At 31.9% G+C, this 27,590-nt stretch overlaps 1 protein-coding gene across 1 annotated transcript in view; it reads left to right on the top strand.

Moving 5' to 3' along the window:
* The window catches only part of NCAM2 (neural cell adhesion molecule 2), a 517,151-nt gene that overhangs the window by 468,502 nt on the left and 21,059 nt on the right, over positions 1 to 27,590 (top strand). Inside the window, exon 15 of the mRNA XM_035017513.1 lies at positions 5,064 to 5,244. Coding sequence (XP_034873404.1) covers positions 5,064 to 5,244 — 181 coding nt within the window. The remainder of the gene's footprint in view (positions 1 to 5,063; positions 5,245 to 27,590) is intronic.

Raw genomic sequence — 27,590 nt, forward strand, 5'->3', positions numbered from 1 at the left:
AACTAGAGTAGTAAAAGAATTAGATGTCTCTATGCATTCTTTGTGAAAATTAATGTCTCTAACAATAAGTCAGTAGGATTAAACCGTGTGTTTGGAGAATAAAACAAGCTTATTAATTTCATAATGTATATGGAAAAATGAAAGAAATTATTTTATGTACAGAATATTTTACATCTACTTTGTGTTGTAGAGCCAATGTAACTCTATATAATTTAATAAATAGTCTTTTTCACGCTTCCACGAGTTTTTCACTGCTTTCTCCCTAATTTGATGATAGCTGTGGGATCATAACAATCACTTAGTGTTGGCACATTAAATGTTTCCTGAGCTAAGAAGGACTAAAAAAAAAAAAAAAATTAGCTGCTTAAAATCAATTGTGAAGAAAGTACTTTAGGGACTAGCAACAGTGTTCTAGCATACGTTTCTGAGTCTTAATTGACCTTCTTAAGCTATTTGGAGTCTAGATGGCTGTATCTTAATGGCCATAGGAAAAGAAAAGATAATTTTAAAAAGGTTCTTAAAATAATACATATGTAAAATTGAGTTCTTGTTGTTGAGATAACTTATTTTCTAATTAATTATTAATAATAATAACTTATTTTCTGATTTACCTATGTTTAGGTGGGTACACTGAAATTTATTTAAAGCCATCAGTATAAGTTTTGAAGCATTTTCAAATAATAACTATGGACATTAAAGAATCCTAAGCTTTCTGATAATTTTCTTTGCACTAGTGAAGAGGATGAGTTTTATTCATTCTGGTATTGATATCCTCAAAAATACTATTTGTTGTCTGAATGAATAAATATATCAAAGAATCAATGAATAAACAAGTCTGTGTTGAGCAATTATACATAATTCTATAATTAGATTAATAAATCTAAGAAATAATGCAAGAGAAAAAACACTTGTACTGGCTGAATTTTTATGGGTTGTGAGAACACAGAAGGTGATGGATAGGAAAAATTAGATCTTAGTTTTCCCTAAAGAGATATGTGAGTGATGGAGACTAGGAATAGATTAAGTAGGATCCAGTTTACAAAATTTTGCCAAGCCTCAGGATATGGAACAAAGGCAATTTGAATCAGTTATGATAATAGAAAAAAAAAATCAGAATTTGAGTCAACTATACTTCAATTAAAAAGAAAGAAATTAGAATTTGAAACTTTACTAAAATCCTCCAAATCTTACATCTTTTGATATCACAGTGGAGTGTATGAGTGTGTGTGTGTGAGTGTGTGTGTGTGTGTGTGTGTGTGTGATTGCTAAATCACCTCTCTGATATTCAGAGTAATAAATGGAGCTGTAGAGAATTCTGGGGCCTTTTATAAGGTCATACAAGTAGTGAATACCTGAACCATGCTACCAGGAAATCTAGGAACCAGAAACCGCCTTACATGGCAACACAAAATCTTAAAGCATAACACAGGGGAAGTCACGAGGACCTTAAAATTCATCTAGTGAAAGAACAAGCTCACTTCCTCTATTGTCCTCTGTTGATTCTGTTTTCATTTAAGATGATGTTGAACATATATTCCCTGAGACTTGAAATAGGATTAGTGAATTACTTCTTATAAATAAAAGCAGTCAGGGAGTCCTCTACAAATAAGAAAACCAACACTCCTTTCATCTCTTCTCAGCTCTTCTCCCTATACGATGACAGCAAATATTTCCCCATATGCTGGTATTATGATTTTAAAATAACTGTTAAGGAGAGCCTCTTAACTGTCATTTGGCCCTGCTATCTATTTTCTGAGAAAAAGGATTGCTTAAGAGAAGCCATATCAGAGCAAAATGGCCATTTTTCTTTTAGTAGCTGCCCTTCAACATTTAATTGGCTTATTAATAATAGCCCTATTCAGCAAATCATCTCATTAAGTTACCTAGGGGAACATTTTGCAACTAGATTATCTTAAATCGTTCCCTAGGCATTCAAATTCTGTAAATTAGGCACTCTGCAGATGCATAATTGAGATTTTGATACCTAGGGGAGTATTTGGTAACACCCACTTTAATTTTTTTTTCCTATTCCCTAGGAATAGCAATTAAGGGATTAAAAAGGCTCCTTGTCTAATGTCGAATGGAAATTGACTAAATGGGGGGAAATATTAGAACTCCCTTTGGTTCCTTATGCCATCAGTCCAACTATCTAAAATGATGGAGGGGCTTTTAATTTATCATGTTAAGAGCTTCAACAATTAAAAGTTAAACGATGGGTAATTCAGAAGAGACTATCTGCATGTCTTGTGCTTGTCAAGAAGTTCCCTTCAAATGGTCAGTTCCCAGAAATAGTATTTTTGGAGGATTATGTGAAGGACATGAAGTCTCTCCATCACTCTGAAGAATAAATTTTGTCCTGGGGTAATCCAGATCTCAGCTGTTGGTTCCTTTTCTGGCTCTTTCGCCCATATCTCCACTCAGATCCAAAGCAGAACTCAACTCTGGATTTTCACCAAGGTATTCATTCTCACCAAGCACTTTACAGTTGCTTAGGACTTCTGGAATTATTGGGATAAAAGGAAGGCCATAGGGGCAACTCTTTAGTGCTTCATGTACCCTTTGTCTTTATCTAATCTTTCAGTTCTCCTGCTTCTTACAACCTCCTTCCTGTAGATGGGCATATGTGTATACACAGTATAGAACATATCAGATATTTATGTTATATAGATTTTATTGTGTCTGTATATGTGTATATATTGTGTCTATATATGTGTGTATGTGCCTAAACACATATACAGATATAGACACAATAAAATCTACATATATACATACATATACATATATACATGTAATGTATCATCTAAGATTGTTTTTGAGTAAATATTTTTAAGCTTTATTTTTTTGGTCAATACCTATAGTGTTGTTACATTTACTGAAAACAATAAGCCTATAGTGTGTATCTTTCTGTCTCCCAGTGTTGGTACAACTTTCTGAGATTTTCAGTCATTGTGCTTACTTTTGGATCTAAACCTCTGTGAAAGAATCACACTTTTTCATTAACTAAGTTAGGAAAAATGAAAAATGGCACTGGAGTTTATTATTTCCAATGAGGGTGACATCACTTCCCCAGAGAGACCTTCTGAGGCCCTAGACTCTCCTAAGTTTCCCTGTTTTATGCTCCCAGAGCATTCTTCATTTTTCAAAGAGCTCATGTCTTTCTTCCGGGCTGGTGTACATTCCAAGATGAGCATATTGTACATGTCCTGCTCACTATTGTGTTCAGAGTTCTAGAACAGCCCCTCTACCCAATAAAGATGGAATTAATAATTGATGGATGAATCGATGATGAAGGAAGGTGTTGGGAAAATCATGGCTGTTCCGTACAGCTGTCCCAAACATTTCAAAAGTGCTCCTCACTTCCTTTCTTAGACTTAATAATCATTTAGTGATGTAGACAAGTTACAAGCATTCTGGCCCAAACTATTTGGTTTTCCAATGGCCTCTTCAGTACACCTCAATACCTTAAATAGTACTGGACAACAATTTATAAACTTAATACATTTATAAGTTCAAAAAGCAAAGGAAATATCTCTTGTTTATATGATAACTTTAGGTGCTTTTCCAAAACCCATGGCTTCATAGCATTAAGGGTGCTAATATGTTTTAGTCTTAGATGAAATATCAAAATAGGCTGATACCTCTGTAATAAAAATTCTATGTAACCAAAAATAATTAAGTAGGAAAATAGAGTAACAGTATGGTATCAAAACAGTAATGTCTTCTTGTCTCCTTTTAATGGACACTTCATGTTTGTAGTATCATCAATTTAATGCGATCATGCATTTAACATCCACAATTTAATCTCAGAGAATAAATCCTAAATTTTCACCATAAATGCTGAAAACATTTTTATGCTTTATAGTCAAAGAAACATTGTAAAATATTGACTCAACATAAGGTAATACTGGGCTGAGCTCTGAGGTTAAAAAAGATTGATCTGTCTGTCATCTGTCTATCAATCTATCTCGCCAGACTCTAATTTACTTATAATTATATCTCTGGGAAATTGAGATTTGCAATTGCAGTGATAATTTATTAAATATATCATTCCAGAAAAAATGTTTTATTTTCATATAGTTATTATGGAAATAGGCTCTCCTTAATAATGGTTGTCATTTGTTAAGTGCTTGTAATTCCTAAGGCCCTGGACTACCCAAAGTACTTGGTTTTCCTCATTGCTCCCTCATAAAAGCTGACAGATGCAGCTGTTACTATCATTTCTGTAATAGAGATGAGAGAAACGAGGCAAAGAGGTTAAGGAATGCACCAGTGTTTAAATGGTTAATATGGCACAGCCAAATGTTCACATTGTTTAGGATAGTTTGAGTTATTAAGTTGTATAAATTTATTTTTGTGTGTTAATTGTAATCATAGTATATTTTTCAAATAAAGGTTAATTCAAATATGTGATCTAAAGCATTTCTTTTAGAAAGACAATCAGGATTTAAGTGTAGATGTTCAAGGATAGCATAACACATTTTATTTTCTGATGCTAATAACATTTTTAACAGGTAATATTTTTTCTTATGTGTTGTTTTATTATGAGTCTAAAACATCAGAGTAATAAAAATACTCTTGGTAATTTAAATCTGTAAAAAATATCCAACCTCTATTTGTAAGACATTTTGTCTCCCCGTCCCCCCACCTCAAACCTTAAACAATAGTCTCTGGCAATTATTTTAATGGACATACTAAGCTTTTTCTGTAAATTATGTTTCATTTTTTCTGTCCACAGGACTATTAATAATCAAAAAATGGCCAAACAGCAAAATGATATCTGTGAAATAAAAATAAATTCTTAATGAAGGTGAATTATCAGCCACTGAATTATCAAAAATTAATTATGAAATCATTATTTGGCTAAAATTTTAAAAAACATTACATTTTTATGGAAAATTCTCAGAAATGACTTCATTGATAAAGCAACTTTCTTTATCCCTGTAGATGATAATATATCCTTTCTTGAAGTTAATAAAAACACTTTTTCTACCTGAAGATAAATTATATTTTTTAAAAATCCCAACTTCAGTGTATTTACAAAATATATTTGATTGCCTCTACAGAAAGATAAAGAAGATCAGTGGCTAGAGAAAAAAGTGCAGGGAAATAAAGACCACATTATTTTGGAGCATCTACAGTGGACAATGGGGTATGAAGTTCAAATTACAGCTGCCAATAGATTGGGATATTCAGAACCAACAGTCTATGAGTTCAGCATGCCACCAAAGCCGAACATTATTAAAGGTAAGCAAAACTAGCTGCTTTCTTAGGCTGGCAATAAATATGATAATCATCTTTTTATAACTCCTCTGGATTTTTTCTTAATATTGAAAAACATAATTTTATAGAAGGAATTGTAAATTCTGAGTTCTAATTGTGATTATCATGACATGTCTTACTCAAGATTTCTCAAATTGTTCTTGCCATGGGGTATCAGTTAACTTGTAAATACACTCTGACTTTGGTGGTTGAAGCGATGGGGAGAGAATGAACAGAGGGAGGGGATGGAAGGTAAAAGTGAAGTGTCAAAAATCAACATGAAAAATTTCTGTTGAAACCAGAAAATCTTTCACAAAGAAGACTTCTCTACCAAACACACGGAGGCTGGCCCTTCATTTTTGGAAAAATGCGGTCAAAGATAATGATGAGCCCATCCATGACTGATCAAACCAGTTGATTTTGGAAAGGTAGAATCAATCACACAGTAAGTCAGAAACAACCACAGATGTAGCCCAGAAAAAATTATAACTAGGATTTCAAGGAGGCTCACAATGTTACAGGACACTCAACATCAGTATTCAAGCGCACTGGTGAATTCTACCTTTATTAGTAACAGTGCTTGCATCATTGTATGCTAGTGATAGTATCGAAGTCCACAGGAGAGATATTAATTTTTTTCAGATACATGTTATAGAGGTAAGGATGCAAGAATTTGTCCTGATTCATAGTCATATTTAACTCTATGAGTTATCACATGGGTCATACTTTAACATCTACCATTCCTTTAAATATAATATGTAACATTTACTGGTAAATCTCATACATACATGTATGAATATATGTAATATACATATACTCTTCATATGTATATATGTAGAGATGGGGGCAGCATATTGATAAGCATGGCTTATTGAAGTCATATTATATTACAGTGTTAGTATTGTTACATAACACTGTTGGGACTGGGAAAAAATAAAATGTGTTAGTTCAGTCATGTTCTTTAACCCCCTTGTAACTTCAGATAGATATCAATCTCATTATTGTGAGTTTGTGATATAGTGCATCTTTTTTTCCAAATTGAAAGCATCTTTATACAGTTAATCTTTCTATTAAAAAATAATTACAAAAAAAATTACTATTGGTTATATGGTTTAAAAGTCATTGATATTTGACTTTGTATGGCTAATATTAATAAGTGCTTCCAATTATAATTTGAAATTAGGAAGTTGGGAACATCTAGAACTAATATTGATATGTTGTAATGGAATTTTTAAAAATTTACAAAGTACTTTTGCATTTATTATCTCATTATCTCATTTATGTATCTCTGAATCTGAATTGAATGAGGAAGAGTTATACTCATTTTACAGATGTAAATTTGGAAGGTTAAGGGATCTGTTCAAGGTCAGAGATACTTTAGTCATATGACAAGTCCAATGATCTTATAAGATGATACACCTAAGAATATGATTGAATATACTATCAAGTTCATTGCCTCTGTGAGTTTGAAACACCAGTAACTACCTCTACAATTATAATGTTTTATTTTTGTAGTAATTATCTTCCATACAGATACCAGCAACATGATATAAATATGACTCTAAATCTGAGTCAGAATCTTCAAAGGAGGATTTCAACAGTGTACTCCATTTTCCTCAATCTTTAATTTAGCTTGTATGTTTGGAGAAAATAATTATTTTTATCAAGATAAAAATTAATGTTGTATGAGGTTGGAAGACAACATTTTAATAACATTTTATAGGTAACAAACAAATTATGAAAAAAATAGACTTTAGGCAGGTTACTTTATGTTATACTTCCAGAGTCCCTGCTAGTTTTATAAAAAATCATTGTTAAGGAGCTCCTGGGTAGCTCAGTCAGTTGAGCATCTGCCTTCAGCTCAGGTCATGATCCCGGGGTCCTGAGATTGAGCCCCGCATCGAGCTCCCTGTTCAGTGGGGAGTCTGCTTCTCCCTCTCCCTCTGCTGCTCCCCCTGCTTGTGCTCTCTCTCTCTCTAATAAATAAATCTTTAAAAAATCTTTTAAAAAATCATTGTTAATAAAAACCAAAAATAAGTATGGATAAAAGGGTAAAAAGTAAATAAGAATATATGTATATACATTTATACATACATATACATACATACACACATATATACATATACAGGCACAAACATATCTAAGATATATTATGATATATTTACCATAAAAACATATTTTGTTTGAATTTCAGAATCAGATTGTGGGCAGTACCTAGAAGACAAGTGGAAAGAATTATGGTTTATAGTTTCAGCTTTGCTCTTGTTAATTAATTTTTCTTGATATGCATTTTCTTATCTCTAAGCTAGTTTCTTCTGGTTCTGCTATGTTAGGATTCATTCATTTGTTCTAGGTATTTATTGAGGTCTTGCTTTGTGAGAATGACAGAAATGGGCACAGAGGAATGACCTGTGAAAAGTACAGAACTGGCCCCTGCCCTCAGAGACCTTACAATCTAGTAGGGCAGGTAGACATAAAACCTAGGGTTCGAATAACCACCAAATAATTACAACTAAGAGATATGCTGGGGCTGTATGCTGCCATGAAGGGGTTTGCACTTGTACCTAACTTGTGGTGGGAGAGGTAGGGGTTAGGGAAGGGTTCCTTTAGAAAGTGCCTTTCCAAAACAAAGTTAAAGGAAATGAGTCTTCTAGGGAAAGTTTGTATATAGAAGAAGCCTCTGAGAGAGAGAGAAAAAAAAAAATTTTTTTGATCTGCTTTAGGAACTAGATAAAACATGGCTGAAGAGAACCTGGAGGTGTATGAACAAAAATAAGGATAAAGAGGGATCTACAACCCAGATAATCCAAGGTCTTCTGAAAATTACATAAACAATCTTAAAAGCGGTCCTAGAGGCAATAAGAAATCATTTGAAGCAGGGACATTATATGAATAGATAGGCATTACAGACAGATTAATCTTGCTCATATGGGTAAAAGGAAGAGATGGATGAACAGGAACACTTGAAAAAAAGTGACAGCAGTAGAAAAAAAAAACGTGAATAAATTCTGGACACAGTGTAGATGTAGGTTAACCTTACATGTGTAACAGATTGAATTAAGTAGATATTGATGACTTTTGAGTTTCTTGCTTGGATAGTTGGAACACTGTTGGCATCATCTCTCAGGATGAAGAATTTGAGGAACAGAATTTGCAGAATAGGATCAAACATAAGATCGGTTTGGTAATCCTTAAGTTTGAAATGTCAAGTAGTAGTTATATATGTGCATATAAAGATGAGAAGATGTCATAGATTGGAAACATACATTATGATGTTAACATTAACAGGTGAATGGTATCTGAAGCCTGGGTGAGGATAAAATTACACAATGAGTAATGCCCAAGCTCCATGAAAAAGAGTCTGAAATACTCATAGATGTCTCCCTGGTACCTAGAAGCGTGCCTGGCACAGCATAGATGTTCAAGGAGTACTTTTTGGGTAACTGAGTAGAGTATAAAGAACTGAGTCCCAAGGAACTATTATATGGGAAGAGAAAACCACAGCAACCCCCCACCCCCCATGAGATTAAGATGTTGTAGAGTTCCTGGAAAAACAGAAGACTGTAGTATCTTGGAAGTTAAGGGAGAGTCATCTTTCAAGAAGAAAAGCTATAAATCGCATTTGCCACTTCAGATGCTGCCAAGAGGTCAACGGAACTCAATCGAAAGAGATGTGAAGTGTCCTTCATACATACAACTTTGCTGAAGTGGCTATGAGAGAAATTAGGTAGGAGTGGGCTGAGGATTTTATGTGAGGTTAGGAGGTTTAGATTCCATGTTTATTTAATGCTTTTAAGAAGGTTTGCTATGAAGGCGAGCAGAGATTAAAAAAAAAAAAAAGAATCAGTGTCAGAAGGACTTTAGGATGAAAAATGCTGGAGTGTGTTTCACAGCTGATGAGGCAGATCACGCAGTCAAGGAGAAGTCAGAACAAGCTATCTGAGAAGGTAGGAGAAAGAATTCCTCCCCCTCTAAACTGTGCAGCTGATGGCTTTCTTCATGGAAAGCCACATTAATGACATGCCTTTAGAGTTTAAGAATCGTTCAGCTTAGCTCTAGAAGGTTTTGGGGGTCAATTTTAAAGGCTGTAAAGGGTGATGGTGAATTTGGGAACCTTTATGCCCACAATATCCTACAGAGTTAAAGTTATGTATTGGTAAAATAAGGAAAATGATTTGCATATGCCTTCATCAAAATTACCCTGGTAGCTGTATGATTTCTTTTTCCATTTTAAAGTAAATATTATAAATTTAAACTCATATCTGAAATAAGTTATCAATAATAAACTAGCAGACCTTAAGTCTTTTTATGCCAGTTTTAGAAGATGTGAACTTTAGAAGTTGATTTAGTTTTAATTCATTTTTGGTGGCATGCGTTGTAAACTGTCTAAATAAGTTTATAGACTTTTTTTTTATTCTTATGTTAATCCCCATACATTACATCATTAGTTTTAGATGAAGTGTTCCATGATTCATTGTTTGTGCACAACACCCAGTGCTCCATGCAGAATGTGCCCTCCTCAATACCCACCACCAGGCCAACCCATCCTCCCACCCCCCTCCCCTCTAGAACCCTGTTTGTTTTTCAGAGTCCATCATCTCTCATGGTTCGTCTACCCCTCCGATTTCCCCCGCTTCATTCTTCCCCTCCCGCTACCTTCCTCTTCCTCTTTTTTTTTTCTTAACATATATTGCATTATTTGTTTCAGAGGTACAGATCTAAGATTCAACAGTCTTGCACTTTTGAATCTAAAAAGTCATTGCTTATGTGCATTCAATATATTTAACTTTTTGTAAGCAACAGGCTAAATATAGAGTACATGTATTTGTTGGACTGAAGAACTATTTTTTTAACAATATGCTCACCTTACATTCATATATAATATGTTACATTAACAATAATGGTTCTTCTACGTATGTATATTAGTGGATACCACATTTCTCCATAGTTTATTATTCTAATTTAAAAGGTACTTTGTGATGAATAATATTTTCTCATTTCCACTTATTAAACATATATTTACTTTGAAAGATGTGTTTCTTGATTTACATAGAACTAGAGTGCAAAAATCACAATCCTGTTCCCTTTTGGAATATTCATACAGCATAATGCCATCTCATTTTATTTATAAACAGTGAGAATATTGAATAGTTATGACAAATTAATTCTTATAAAATGATTACAAATCTATGGAATGAGAGTTTGATAAAATGACATTTATGGATTTGTTCTGTAATCTCTATGGCTAAAAATACTACTACTTTGGTGGATTGAATATAATCTAATGTTTTAAACAATCCTTGGTGATAAATAAATTTATTTTGAAAAACATTTCCCACTATTCTTTTGGTTTATGACAGGTTTAATACTGTTTGTTTTAACAACAACAACAAAAAAGGGGTCTTTTTTTTTCTTTTAGTAATTGCTTCCTTTTTCTGCTTTTGTTACAATGAATTGAACACATGTCTAATTTTAACACTATTAATATAATTTGGTGACAAATAATTGCATTCATACATTGTTAAGATCTGATGATAAAACAATTCTACCATCTGAATTCAAGCACGTAATACATCTATAAGAGTTCCTCAAATTTAAGAAGCTAGAAAAGAAATTATATAAATCACCACCACTAAATATGTTGTTAAAAATTTTCAGGTTTTTTTCCTTTTGTTTTTTCATGGTTGTTTTGATTATATTTCTAATGAATGTACAGTAAAATAATTTTGATATCACTCCGTCTAGTTCCACGCAATACTAGCATACCCTTACAGTTCTGAATAACTCAACATAAACAAAGAAAACAACATTTTCAAGTGCATGGCAAATACTAAAATGTCTTCTTAAAGTTAAATTTATGATCTGTTCAGAATATGAATAAGAGAAATTCTAAAACAGCAGTGAAATTGAAGTTCAGTTAATTGGAAAGAACTTCATTTTAACTATCTGGAAATCTCAGTCAAAGCTAAATGTTAATACTACACCCAAAACAGTATTTCTTTGAATTTAGCACATAATGAAAAAGTAAACCTATATTTTCATGTTCTTTTGTTCTCAAAGTTATTTTTAAAGAGGTACAATGACATATGTCTAGAGTTTGTCTTTGGTCAGTCAGGGCTCCTTGCTTCTTCTATTCTTATGGCAAATTTTCATTGTGTGAATAGGTAATTTTCACTGATATTTCTTGGTAGCTTATTCACTGTTAAAAATATAACTACTTTTATCAAATATTTCTTCTAAGATATGATGGCAGTGAAAAGTACTATCAGTAAACATTGCAGAATATGATGAGCTCATATTTACAGTAGCACAGTGAAGTGGAGGTGCCTTCTCGCTTATAAGATGTATCTTCATTCAAGAATAATTAAGATGCTTACATTTAAAGAATCAATGACAGAACTACTGTCTGATTTATGTGAAATAAACATTAATTAATACTGAGTATTAATATTGAGGCTCAGTTATGATTTAATGTGACAACTATTTCGTAATGTTCTGTACAGATTTTAGCCATTCTTTGTCTTGTATCAAAGTAATTTTTTTGTAGGTAATTTGTAATGGCTTTGTGTAAATCTTGCATTAATTATTTTCTCTTTTTTTTTCTTTCCTACTGTCACTTTTTTTTCTTTTTCTTTATTTTCATGTTTGTAACCCTACTCTTTTCTTTCTTAATTATTTTATTCTTATTCTATTTTCAAAAACAATTTCCGTCACGCAGATAAATGCTGTGAAGCGAATAAAGGCGAAAATGGAAGCCAGTCATGGCAGCTGAATGCTGCTGGGTTTTCTTTCATTATAGCCATAAGTTTGTCTTGGATGTTTTAATGTTGTTGTTTTATGATATTTCCTTTTATGCCCTGCAAATTTACAAGGCTAATCTGAAATTATGATAAAAGATTTTCTATGGTCCAACTAATTATGCATGTATCTTCACCCATGAACAATTAGCCTATTTTCCCTTCCCAAATTGTCAACCTTTAAAGTAAATAATTTGTCAGAAAATCACTGAAAGAACGTGAATCAGGATTGTTTCTTCTAGGATAAGTTCATTGCATAATTCGCTTCATTCTAAAGTTTCCTTTAATTTCTGAAGTTGACCTGTTAAATATCATGTCACTTTTACTTGGAACGTAAGCATTTACTGCATCTAGTCTTTCATTTGATTATTTTGCAAATATAATTCAATATCCATGGCCATACATTGTATAAATAGTAATTTTATTACGTAGAATTGTGGATCTTTTATATTGGTTTTAATTGTTACTCTTTTAAATGTAAGTTTCTAACTTTATGGACATTTATAAAATTTCATAGTGCTTACCATTTATATAAAACATAAACCTGATAACTTTTATTATATTAGATGTGTATCCTTATTGTGCGACCTATTTTCCATTTACCGACCTAAAATGTCATAAGGAATAAAAGTGGAAAAGTTTCTTCTTTTAAATTTGAACACCGATATTGAAATATCCATTTTTCATTAAGTTGAAAATACCTCTCTGCAATTGTCCCAAAATAAATAATAAAGTTAGAATGTGTTTAAAAAGTTGCATCCTGTTCACTGGATATGGACTGATGCTATTGTTAGCTACTTCTTGAGAGATGATGAAATTGAGAGGAGAAGGAGGTGTTACCACATTCCATTTTTCAGAGGAAGCTGGATTTGAGGGAGTATCATAAGTAATGATTTTAGTTTTGACATTTTCATTCATTATAAAATGAGAAAAGTGTTTTGTGCCTTTCACTCCCAACCACACTCTAGCAAATGATTCTTAATACTCATTCAGGACAATTAGAAAGCAGTCAGATTTACATATATCAATAGAGTGACCATACTTACATGGTAAATCAAATTACTAGATACGAGGCTTTGAGAGTCACTCATCAAAAACTGTTTTCCTGGGCGCCTGGGTGGCTCAGATGGTTAAGCGTCTGCCTTCGGCTCAGGTCATGATCCCAGGGTCCTGGGATCGAGTCCCGCATCGGGCTCCCTGCTCCTTGGGAGCCTGCTTCTCCCTCTGCCTCTCTCTCTCTCTCTCTCTCTCTGTCTCTCATGAATAAATAAATAAAAATAAAAAAAAAAGAAAGAAACAACTAGAAGCTTTAAAAAAAAAACAAAAACTGTTTTCCTGCATGAAAGTATTCTCTTACTATTTTTTTCTTTTTTAAATAGCTACAGAATCCTATTACATAAGATCTAATGCTAGACTTTTCTTTAGTAGTCTTTCTTTATCTTTTCTAAACTCTGCTGTGCACTGCTGTCCTTCTTTCTTCTGATCTAGCAACGGATCTTTAGAATGCAGAAGTAACCCATCCACAGATTAAACACACTTCTACTTCCTTCCCTTTTCTTCTGCTGAGACAAAGGGATTTCCAAACTTATGCAGTACGGAAATCTAACCTGCTTATGGCGAGTGTTCTGTTTTTAAAATCACCATAGCAGGGGTGCCTAGGTGGCTCAGTCGGTTAAGCATCTCCCTCCAGCTCAGGTCACGATCCTGGGGTCCTGGGATTGAGCCCCACATCGGGCACCTTGCTCAGTGGGGAGCCTGCTTCTCCTTCTCCTCACCCCCCACTTGTGTTCTCTCGCTCAAAGAAAGAAATAAAATAAAATCACCATGACCAACTTTTTTTTTATTAAAGAACTAATTATAAGTGCATATTATATTCCAGGATATCTGTATTTGGAGAAGGTATATAGACTTGTTGGTTACTAATATGTAGAAAGTCCTGGGACAGAAAAGAGTTCCAGTAACTCTTCCAGGAACAGTTTTCCCTGTTGACTATAACCTGACTGGATTTTTCCAATAAGACAAATGCTTCCACAAGACTCATGTAGAAATTATTTTGACATAGTATATGATAGCAAAATACATAGTATATGATAGCAAAAAAAATGGAATATGTATTTCATAAGATAACATAGTTGATTTTTTAAAATTTAATATTCTATGACTCAAGGTCACCAACAGTGTTACGAAGAATACTCAAATTCAGGTTTACATGGTACCTAAAGTGATATTTTGACAGTTGAGAAAATAATTTAAAATGAAAATTTTATTGTCTCACAGAATTATTTACATTTAATAAATTCATTTAGTTTTTATAAACACCTAAGTGCAGATCAAGTTTTTAATCCTGAAATTAAAAAGCAATCTATCATTTGGCCAAATGTTTATGCTTAGAAGAACAATTATTTTGCAATTCTGAGAAATGCATAAATTCTTGAAAATAAATCCTCAGACATCTTAAAATACAGGTTCTGTGCTTTGGTTTATTTCTACAAGAAATAGGAAAGCACAAAACTCTGAACAGTACAGCTATAACATTTCAATAAATGAGGCCTTAGAGATTGTAAATTACCTTCTCAGATTAAAAAAAAATCTTAGTAATATGTAAGTATTGCTAAATTATTTTTTTTTATTACCTGAGTTTTAGTTTTGTTATATGCAACCCTGTAATCTGACAGTGCTGTTTAGTCTAATTAGTATCTACCTATAGGTCTAAATGAATGTGATTGTTGGTAAGCAAAACATAAAAATTCAACTTATTTTAAGTCTCTCCCTCATATCATCCAGTGATTTTTTTTCATTCAATAAATTCTTAAATAAAACCCTGTGTCTCAAATGTATAAAATATGAAGTTGTGTGTTAAGGTGAGTTTTATGTTAATCATTACATGTAATATGTCTATGTCTACTGATGTGTATATCATATCTCCAAATATTAAATCATTCCAGAAGTTTGTGTTAAGCATCATCTACCAGTTATTAAATTAGGTTGATTTCCTTGTGGATGATTACTTCATCTGAATGTGGAGATCAAGATTAATTTCTTCTATAAACATGGATATCTCCTTTTTTTTTTCTCCTCACCATTTTTGCCTGGTTTGTCTTCTTTTCTCCTTTTATTATTTAGTCTTACTGGTTTCTCCTCTCCAAACCAAACTCCGTAATTATTCATCAGATCACTATAAGGCTCACCAATACCATGTACCAGATGTGCTAACAGAGTATGCCTAAGAAGTAGCAGTAAATTCTTTTCTAGGAAACTTCTTGGATAGGAGAATCGTAGGTCAATTGCCATTTTTCATCCTCTCTCCTCATATTAGTCATTGGGAATAACGACATTTTATAAATGCTACACTCGTACCATTTCCAAAAACATGAAACGAATGAACATATATGCATTCATTCGTGGTAGACATGGACGAGATTAAAATGTCTTATGGCTTATTTTTTTAAATTTCTTTCCCTTTTTTCCTTAGCCTAAAGTATCTTAAGTGTTTCAAAAAATTAAATAAATAAATAAATATATTCTAGACATTGGATTAACAGTTTATGTCTATAATTTCAATTGGACATATGAAATGAATACGTACACAAATAATTTAATTGCAAATAGTTTTCACTATTTAAATATACAGAAGGTTTTTTTAAATTAAGAATTAAAAATACAAGTATGCACAGTAGTTCACAGGTTATACAATTTGGGTCAATTTGGAAGCCATTATAATTTAACTCAAATATTTTCCATATAAGAACGGCGACTTAACATATTTAATTTAAACCTGAAATAAGGAAAATTCTACACTAGTTTCAACTTTGTACATTTGGATTTGTGGCTATTCAGTTATATTCAACAAAATAGAGTGTGCAAGAGGTAATTAATCTTTTTTGGGTCAGGGTAAACTCTATTAGATATCTGAAAAGTATCATATTTATTAATATTTATTAATCTTCACTAGGAGTGGAAACATAAATTTTAAAATTACAAATGATTTTAGTGATTTAAGATAGATATTTATATAAACAATATAATCATTAAGTATGTTCAGGTCTAGTTTTCAAGAATTGTTAGATCATGTTACCTATAATAATACTTTCAGTTTGAAGTAGTTAGGAAATCTCTTTAGTCATGTAAAATTATCTGAAAATTTCTACCTGTTTGTTTTTGGTTATGACATTAGCAGTATTAAAAACTTTAAATAGTGTGTTACAATACTACCTAAATTAAATGTTACTTATAATTTTCTTTAGCCCTTATGTATTATAATTTTACTTATCATGAAGGTTGTATCCAAATGTGTCATTTAATGTATTTTATTATGGCTCAAATCTGTGAGGTTTAATGTAATATCCTTTAAACAACCTTTGAAGAGGTACAGATTATGTAGGTTTTCTCTTATATTAGCTTATTTCCTTCCTTCCTTCTTTCCTTCCTTCCTTCCTTCCTACCTTCCAATTCATTCTTTCTAATATTCTCTCTCTCTCTCACATTCCCTTTTATTCCTCCTCTTTGTCTCTCTTGCCCTGTTGTCCTTTCTCTCTCTCTCTCCCAACCCCCTCCAGCCTTCCTTCCCCCCACCTCAATTTCTGGCCATGAATAAATAGGGTTTATTTTTTTCTACTCCTTTTCCATTAATCACTGGTAAATCTTAAAGTCTTAGCATTTGTGCTATGGATATATGTCATAAAACCTTCAGAAAGACTAATGCATTGAATATCCATTGGAGATGCAAATATTCTACAAATAGCCCTTGAAATTATTTCAATATGAATTGAAATTGGTAAAAATTCCATTTCCAAACCAGCTGATTATGTCATAAAAATAAAGAGAATTATTTGATCACTGTTAATACTTTATAATTTATCTTAGAATCCAGAAGGTATTACCACTGTAAATTTTAGGACCTAAAGAAGAAACAATCTTTCTAACATCCCATTAACCTGATCTCTTCTGTATTAACATCTAAATTGGTAGAGTTAACATCTAGAGTTAACATTTTTCTAACTTTTAAATATAAAGCTATAGTATTATCCCTTTTTAATTTATTGTACTTAAAAACTTGATGAAATACATAAAGGTTCTAAGAGTATATTAAGCAGCATCTCAATTTTTATCTAAGGCAAAAAAATTCAGTAACCTTAAATTTAATCTAATTGTTCTGAAATAAGAGATAAGAGTGTGATAATAATGCTGTGTTTTCCAAATACCTTTGGTTTTATTATCCTACATAAAATGAGCCAGATAAAGATTTTCTGGTAGTAATCATCCTTCTTCTATGGCTATTAACTAATTTCAAAGCCTAAGTTGAAAAAATATTGAAACAGCTAAGGAAAACACATATGTTCAAGAGTTCTATCATTTTATCTATGCTGACCTGAACTGCAACTAATGTCCTTATGGCTTTGTTGGTAGACTATTATTTTACCTAATTTTTAAAGCTAGGTTGATTCAAGTAGACTCAAATTTCATTTTACGTGTGAACTAATTGAATGTATTTTTAGGTATAAGGTAATGTTTCTTAATTTGTGTGTGTTCAAATTAAGTTATTCTTTATCATTCCATTTTAACTAATAAAAATATAAAGTTACACATTTGCAAACATTGCATAATATTAAGAGATAACATCTTTTTTCTTAATTATACCATATTTATTTTTATTCTATACATGTACTAAATGGGCACTATGAAATAAGTCTCCTAGTTAATCTTTTTTTAAATGCAAGCAATTAAAAATTACTGTTTTAAGTAACCTCCACGATTCATGAACTTCTTTAAGAATATTTTTATCTCACATCTTACACTGATTTTATGTATAACACTTGTGTTTTAAAGTGACTATTTCTGATCATTTTAATTGCATCTGTTTTCATCATAGCTTATTTTCTTGAAAAAAATGTATGTTATAAATGTATTGTTTTCAGTACCATCCCTTATTTAAAACCCTCAACATAATATCCAGCACTATGTGTAATCCTATGCATGTGTTTCATAGTATATTAAATGTCATTTTATTTTCTGTACCTCTGTGTCTCCATTGTTGTAATAAAGAAAACTGAGGAAAAGCTTTGTTATATGTGTTTTCTTTATTACTGGTACAAATCTTCTCTGTCCTTGTTGTGTGTTTTCATTTCTAACTTAATCAGATCCAATATTGCAGTGTAATAAACATATAATCATTGAGTGACTTCTATTTTGGGTCAAATAATACATCATCGGTAGACTCATATTGCAAAAATAATTTAGAAACACTACTAAATACTATTTCTTTCATAGTAACTAGTTTCAGAGTCTTCTTAGAAACTTCAATGACTAGTAGGAGACCAAAATAATCAGATACTATCTTAGTAAAATACAGGAATAAAGTTAATAATTTTAATAATGCAAGCATTGTTAAGTAGTTTCCTTTGCTAGCAAAAGTTTATAAAGGCAGATGTAAATGCTTAAAGAGATTTTTCAAATCTCTTTGGTTAATGTATTACTATAATTCCATTTAAGCACCATGAGAATAAAGTTGTAGAAAATTCCTAAGGTTCTCTGCTGATCCACAGCCAAGGTATGAAACAAAAATGGTGACTTTGGTTCTATTTCTTAATGTGTACTGTGTCACATGCTGTGTGTAATATTTCATTCACTCCTCATAAAGTCCCTCTGAAGTAAGTATCATTTCTTCCATATTTTAAAGGAGAATAGTGAGGCCTAAAGAAATTGAATAATTTACGTAAAGAGTCACAATTAGCATCCAGGTCCAGTGCTCTTAATAAAACATTATATTTCTCTTTTTGTTTTAGTACTGGACCTGGGTTCAAATGATAATTCTTTAATATGGAAATTATTCAATTAGTTTTTATAAAGTGAAAAATTGCTGGCCTAGATATGAATATATATTTCTCTTATATAAATGCAGTGAAGTGCTACATTGCCAGATAAAAATGAAATAGTATAGAAATTACAAAGGAGAAAAAGTTCATTTTCAAGATTTGCATTATTTTAAGGCACACTTAATCTTTCTTATCCCATAACAGCCCACTCTCAAATGTATATCATATATATATATATATATATATATATCCCCCATTAAAACATATTTGTATACATTTCAAAATGAAAATTGTAATAAAGTATCTGTATTTTGTTATAATTTTTGAACTTCTTTCAATTCATTCAATAGTTACAGAAGTTTTGTACATTGGGAGAGAAAGAAAGTTAAGTTTTCTTTGTTGTTCTTGTTTTTGCTTTTCCTGAAACCCCTTGACAATGAGATGGTATCAAGCAGGAAATATTTGGGAATTGTTGGACATTTTTATAGTGACCATCACAGTAACTTTACATTACTCTATTAGCTTTATATTACTTTATTGTTTGGGGTCACTGTGAAAAAGCTAAAGAGATTTGAGGAAATCTATTCTAATATCCTAATTTGAGGAAATCTATTCTAATACCCTAATCAATACTATTATCTTATTATGTCAACAAACTGAGGATCAGAGAAGCCCAGGGACTAGTCATTGACTCTCAGCATTCCTCCTTTCTTTGTTTTATCAAATTACACTGAATCAGAGATGACATAACTCAATCCTTTGTCTATAACTTATATAGTCCTGTGTCTTTGACCTAGTTCCTTTGATTTCTTCTTGATTGTGTCATAAAAAAATCAGTGTGGCTCAGGAAAGGTCATGTATTAACCAACCAGAGTTCCTTCCAGTAATCATGGTACTTCAACAAGTCAGCTTGTTACCTTTCTCACTTTAACTCCTACACAGAGCTGCTTTTCTATGATCAATGTAATAAACTCACACTCAGTTTACAACCCAAAAAGAATATCAAATTAAATGTAATCACTTTATAATTTTTACACATTTTCTGAAAACATCTTATAAAATGACTTTTTTACATTGTTCATAGAAATAAATCATTTTCTAGTAATGTGAAGTAATATTTTTACATACTATCTAATAAAAACTAAACTAGATGGTTTCATTTCAGCATCTGTCCTTTTCATTTTAAGAAATCAACATAAACAGCTTCAAATCAGAATTTGCATAGTGGTATATGTCTCCTTCTTTACTGATTTCTCATTTATTATTATAAAGAGAAATATAAAATATTTAAAAATGCATATTATAAAAAATAAATAAATAAAAATGCATATTATAATAAATATAGACTATTTTTTCCTGCTTAGATAAAGTTAACAAAAGTAAAAATTAGCTCTTCACACTAGCATTTCTGTTTTGAGAAATGCATGAACAACAACTCTCAACTTGCTGTTTCTATATAATTTCACAAAGGCTAAACTGGGTATATATGTTACATGGAAAGCTACATGCAAAACTCTCTAATGTACTTGCAAAATGATAAGAAAAATATTTTGCTTTGCAGTGCTTATTGGTGGAAAACAGAAAAAATATTGTGGGGTTTTTATATACTAGCCTGAGACTTAATGTTCCATCAAATGGTCAGACATGAAGGAAAGTTTATTTAAGGCAATAGATATATTTCTCTACAGCAGGGTCTGGTCTGGTTCATTGGGGGGTCCCATCATACCAAAACAGGAAACTAAAAATGTTTAAGACTTTCCTGTGTGTCAGTCATCACTTAGCATGTCATTTTTTAATTATTAAAGGAAATAAAATATTGTTTATTGAATTTATAGACATTCCCAATCTAGGCAAGTTACCATTTCTTGGAAGATTTTAAAGATATGACTCTATTTTTTTTTTCATTCTTAGATAGACTTTACTTTTTAGAGAAGTTTCAGGTTCATACCAAAATTGAGAGGAATGTACAAAGTTCCCATATACTGCCTGTCCCAATGCATGTATTGCCTCCCCAATTATCAACATGGAGAGTGGTACATTTGTTACAAGTGATCAACCTAGATTGACACCATTGACATCATTTTTACCCGGAATCCAAAGTTTGTATTAGGATTTATTCTTGGTGTTGTATATTATATGGGTTTTAATGAATGCATAATGAAAAGTATCCACCATTATAGTATTTTTACTAAAATAGTTTTACTGCCCTAAAAATCCTCTGCGTTCTGCCGATTCATCCGTCCTTCTTTCCTAACTCCTGGCCACCACTGATCTTTTTCATAATCTCTATAGCTTTTCCTTTTCCATCACTTATAGGAAGTGCCATCAGAAGCCATCATGTCATATATTTAGAATCATTTAGTATATATATTTTTCACATTGGATTCTTTCACTTAGTAATGTGCATTTAATGTTCTTTCATGTTTTTCATGATGTGATGGCTCATTTCTTTTTAGTATTGAATAATATTCCATTGTCTGGATGTACCACAGTTTATACATTCACCCAGAGAAGGATATCTTAGATGTATTTTTTAAATATATTGAAAACCTGCACTTCTATTTTAGAGTTAAAGTATACTCTACAAGATATTATTTAGATGCACTATGTAATAATTTACATTAGAAGTGTTCTTATGTGTTTAGATGTTTAATTTCAATAATGTAACTTGGTTGTTTTTTTATATAACCCTAATGCAGAAATTGAAATCTCTAAGACCCAATACAGTGAATGTTTAAAACTGGAAATTTTTCATAACCTAATGTTATAAATTCCTTGGAAAATAATACCATCCATATATTTATTCATATTTTCATTTATTGTTTTATATATTTATAAAACTCAAAGGTATGCATATTTAATAATTTCATAATAGATAGATTAAACAGTTTGGAATTTCAACAAAAAATTTGTAAAATATTAATTGTAATTTAATCCTATATGGGTGGGATTCAGTTTTGTAATACAGTCTTTAAGAAAAAGGTATTTTTGAGGTACCTGGGTGGCGCAGTCAGTAAAGCATCCGACTCTTGTTTTGTCCCAGGTCATGATCTCAGGTCTTGGAGTTAGACCCCACCTGAGGCTCTGCACTCAGCAGGGAGTCTGCTTGTCCCTCTCTCTCTGCTCCTCCCCCCCACTCACGTGCACACTCTCTCTCAAATAAATAAACAAATAAATAAAACCTTAAAGAAAAAGAAAGGTATTTTCTATTTGTGCAAAGAATTCCATTTTCTATATATGGAACAGCCTTTTAATATTAACAGAAAAAAAGAATTTGGCCAATTAATGGTTAAACCAAGGAACTAAAATTTAAATTATTCAATTCTTTGACACTGGCTAATGTCTGTTTTGGTCATATTCATTTCAATCTAAGAAGTTCTTTTCCCATAAGCCAATAAAAACCTTCATTATCTTTATTTTTTTTTAAGATTGTATTTATTTATTTGACAGAGAGAAACACAGCGAGAGAGGGAACACAAGCAGGAGGAGTGTGAAAGGGAGAAGCAGGCTTCCCGCCGAGCAGGGAGCCTGATGCGGGGCTTGATCCCAGGACCCTGGGATCATGACCTGAGCCGAAGGCGGACGCTTAATGACTGAGCCACCCAGGCACCCCAAACCTTCATTATCTTATGAGAAATACCTAAATCACCTTCACCAAAGAAAACTGAACACATATCATAAGATTTAAACTTCATATGGAGAAAGTATAGAGTTAGTGAGATAAGAATAAATTTCAAAAGAGCAGTTTGAATAAATATGACATAAAATATTTTATAGCTCTTTCTTTTTTTGTGTGTGAAATGATCAATGGTTTCCATTCAAGCACACTTAGCGAGTTGAAATGTCAGTGTAGTTAAGAGCGTAGGTATTCTGTTGTGCAAGGACTTTAGATATTTCACAGTCTCTCGTGGTTTATTGTTGCACCAGATTTGTAACAACACTTACAAATATTCATTTCTAAATTTTCAGTTATTTGAAACATTTATCAAGTGTGTTGTTATCTATAAGTGTTTAGCCAACTTTTTTTCAAAATTTAGCACAGCTTAGTTCTTTAATTATTTTTCTTACATTAAATATATTATTTTAACTTTTTCTGAGACTGTGTCAGGTTTCCATCAACACTCCCATAGAAAAATAATAACTTTATATTTTATTTTATTTATTTTTATTTATTTATTTTTTAAAGATTTTATTTATTTATTTGAGACAGAGAGAATGAGAGAGACAGAGAGCACATGAGAGGGGGGAGGGTCAGAGGGAGAAGCAGACTCCCTGCCGAGCAGGGAGCCGGATGCGGGACTAGATCCAGGGACTCCAGGATCATGACCTGAGCCGAAGGCAGTCGCTTAACCAACTGAGCCACCCAGGCGCCCAATAACTTTATATTTTAGAGTGTTTCTTTTTACAGGGAATTGTTCTCAAAAGATAAATATTAAAACCTTAAGGAGAATTGTGTAGATTAAAAACAAAAAACAAAAACGGTGTGAAGGTGATGAGCCTCTTGCAATGTCATTCCACTTAAAAGTGTACAGAATAATTATACATAATTGTAAATATACATTATGCAAATGATAATATTATTTTATCTTATACAGTGTCTATTTTTAAAATATATTAATGGACACTAATTATCTAATGCTGATTCAATCACTAATCACATGTTCCAGGCTGAGTCTAACTACTTCCTCACTGCTTCAAACATCAAGCAGAGATTGACAAACCTGGGTGCATTATGGAAATGGGCATGGGATAAGAGAGAGGGAAGACTGGAAAGACAGTCCAAGCCATAGCCCAGGCCTCCACTAGCTCCCTCCCTGCAACAGGTTCTACTTTCCTGTCTATGTATCTCAAACAATTCTCTACCATCTTTTGGGGAAAGATCACACTTTTGAGGTGTTGGTGGTGATGGTGGTGGTGGTTGATTTTGGTTTGGGTGACTTATTTGTCTATCTACTCAGTTTCAGGGTCCATTCTTTTTAACTTCTTCATTTTATTCACTTAACTCCGACCTACTTCAATCATCCTCAATATCTTAACTCTAATATTTGTATATCTATGCTAATTTCAAAACATACCATTTATTTTCATACATTTCCATGTTTGCTCATAGCATGTTCTGACTGAAATAAACTCCTTTCATCACATGGAAAGTTTCTCATTCTTCAATACCTTTCGAATATTGTCTTCTCGATCATCTTACTTGACCACTAACTACTAACTTATATGCTTTCCCACCTGTCTGCTCAGGCTACATTAATTTTTACCACTAGTAAAGCAATCAGTTGCACTGCATTTCAGTTTCTAAGTTACATGTCTTATTCATCTCTCCCAATTCATATGAGTCCCCAGAGAAGAGAGTCTTTTGCTTTTTTCATATTTTATCTTCACAACTGCTTGATAAAACTGTTTAATAACATTGAGCTAAAATAAAGGGTGATCATGCATTTTTTGCCCAATTTAGCCTTGGGCAAAAATATTTATGTAATATCAAAGGACTAGAAAATATTTTGAAAAGATAGTTAATTTATAATTCTGTCTTTGTAAACAATCATATATAAGAAAAGACATTCTTAGGAAAATGTATAGAGTTTTATAATTATAAATACCATTTATATAATATACATGTTTACAATTCCTTTTCCATTACCAACCAAATATCCTCAATTAGCTAATTGTCTTGCCCCAAATCAGATAGTAAACATAAATGAGAAAATAGATAGATAAATAAATAAATAAAGTCTGGTTTATGTGTGCTGCCCTCTTAACCCACCTTCTCTCAAATAATACTTCCTAGTAGGGAGAAGTGATTTGAAGGGAAATTTTGGATTATCATTATATATATATACATATATATATATATCATTATATATATATATCATTATATATACACACACACACACACACACGTATGAGTCTTACATATATACATAAAAATAGTTATACATGTAAAGAACATTTTAACATAAGAATCAAAATAACTAAAGAATAGAGACACAGTGGTAAGAAATAGGTGATGTAAAATACAATCTTCACCCTCCTCCCCCAAAGAAATTTGGTAGTAAGCAAGCAACCATCTACATCAATATTGCTTAACTGAGTATACCTAGAAAAATCATGACCATCTTATTAAAATGTACTGAAAGCTTGAGGATTTTAAACACAAGTAACAACAGTAGGCTTTGTTAATATATTTGAATAATACTGAAAAATTATTGATGAATTTTATTTGTAATATATAAAATCTGAAAATTTCAGGGGTACCTGGGTGGCACAGTAGGCTAAACGTCCAACTCTTGGTTTCAGCTTAGGTCATGATTGCAGGGTCATGAGATCGAGCTCTGCATTGGGCTCAAGCTCAGCGTGGAATCTGTATGAGTTTCTCTTCTCTCTCTCCCTCTATTACTCTCCTCTCTCCCTACATGCTCTCTCCCTCTCTCTCTAAAATAAATAAATAAATCTTTTTTTTTTTTTAAGATTTTATTTATTTATTTGACAGAGACATAGAAAGTGAGCACAAGTAGGCAAAGCGGCAGGCAGAGGGAGAGGGAGAAGCAGGCTCTCGACTGAGCAGGGAGCCAGATGCGGGACTCAATCCCAGAACCCTGAGAGCGTGACCTGAGCCCAAGGCAGACGCTTAACAGACTGAGCCACTCAGGTGCCCTAAATAAATCTTTTAAAAAAAATCTGAAAATTTCAACCTTTTAAATTAATGTGTGGATCCACAAATTGTATTATCAAGGATTATCAAGTTTTAATCTCTGACATGAACTTTTATAATTTGTTTTTAGATTATTGAAAGAGCTCCAATGAACTCAATACATGTCCCTTTAATACACAGCAAATTACTTTTATGTGATCCTAAAAATTAAAACTTTGTCAGGCTGGGCACAATACACTTATAAATAGTGCAATTTCATACAATTATATACTCCTTTCATGATGGTAACTTTTCATTTTTTATATATTTGTAAAGATTTTGAATTTTGAAATCCCAAGATTCCTTTCCCAAAATGCAATCCCTTATAAAAAACTCTGCAGTTTTGTTTTCCCTGGTAACAGTGCCCTTTCACAGCCATCACAGATATTACCAGCATTACATACTTTTTTCTTTTCATTGTTCTTTGAAAACTTCATGCCTGATAATTCATGCTGCACCTGCAGAGTTTTCATTCAGCTAGTTCTCAAAGCAGTTAGATATCTGAATAATATGAACTTGAGTGAACTTAAAAAGTTGCTAGTAAGTGCATTTTGTCAGGATGCTGAATGATGTAAATCCTTTCATTATCTTATGAATACTAGAAGCTGTCCAAGAGGGAACCAAGGTATGACAGAGAAAAGATTAGAACACAAAAGAGGTACAGTCTTTATTTTAAGGAGGAGGTTTTGATTCACATGGCAATAATCTGTTGAAAGTTTCAATCTTATTTTTTATTTCAGTGAAGACCAATGTGTGTAAAATGCACAAAATAACCATAACAACAAAAGAAATAATAATGATAACAGCAACAAAAAAATCTAATGGTGAGGTAAAGAAGGCAAGTGAATTACAGAAGAAAATACCAAAAAAAAAAAAAAAAAAGGATATATTCTTATCCCAAACCAGGCAAAAGTCAATTTCATCTATCAGAGACAATAAGAGAATTTTTAATAATTCTTTTGCTTTCATTTATTTTAACATCAATCTTACAAAGATCAAGAAAGATTTTCATTTGCATACAGAAGTATGGGAATGACCAGAAAGATAACTTGCTATATGAATAACGGACAAATAAAAAAGGATAATATTTAACAATGTTGAGTTCTAGTCACAGTGAAATGCACATCTAAAACCACAAGAATGAAAATGATCTTAAACCTTATATGTTAATGAAGATAATTTATCAAAAACAACAATAAAAATCATTTGTAAAATGTAAATATGTATTTACAATTATTTTTATGCATCATAGTTCATGAATGTTAGCAATATTCAAATGTTTAAGCTTCTAAAATCTAGGAAGGTTTTGGGTAAAAGTAGAGAAGTTCTATTTTTTTAAAAGAAAATACTGTAAACAAATAAAATAAGAAGTTACTATAAACAAAGTGAGCATAAAGTAATAAGTATAACAAATGAAATAATAATGCATTTGTGCAGTTCTTTGGAATTCCGAAACCATTTTCATAGTATGATTCTCAAAGCATATTTTAGCTAGGATACGTGAGAATTATTACCTACATTTTATCGATAATGAAACAGAATAAAATTATAATTATGATTTAATTATATCTAATTGCAGTGTGTGAGCCACAAAAACGTATGAACAATACATTGCATTGTTTCTATCAAAGTATAAATATGTTATAAAATATTACCTGTTTATAATTTAAATGAAAAACATATATCTTAGGAGGGTACACTCCATTTTTTTCTGGGTGTATGGGGAAGCAATAATAAAAGTAGCTTAGAGGGGATGAAAAATATAAAATCCAATTAACAGTGGCTCTTGAGTTTGCTATTTGATTTTTAAATTTTTTAAATTAATGGAAAATAGTATTTTTAATCCTCCTTGCTGAGGCAATTTGTAATGATGTTCTCCTTCTTTCTAATTAATACAGTTTAATGGGTATTAACCAGACATTGGAAACCTCAGAAGTCCAAGCCTTTGTTTCAAACAGGGAAATTAAATATGAATCAAAATGGAATGGATCCATCAATTCAGGGATGAACACCAGGCACCATAAT

This window comes from Mirounga leonina, unplaced genomic scaffold, assembly GCF_011800145.1.
Source record: "Mirounga leonina isolate KUSES-001 unplaced genomic scaffold, KU_Mleo_1.0 Mir_172, whole genome shotgun sequence".
Lineage (NCBI taxonomy): Eukaryota > Metazoa > Chordata > Mammalia > Carnivora > Phocidae > Mirounga > Mirounga leonina.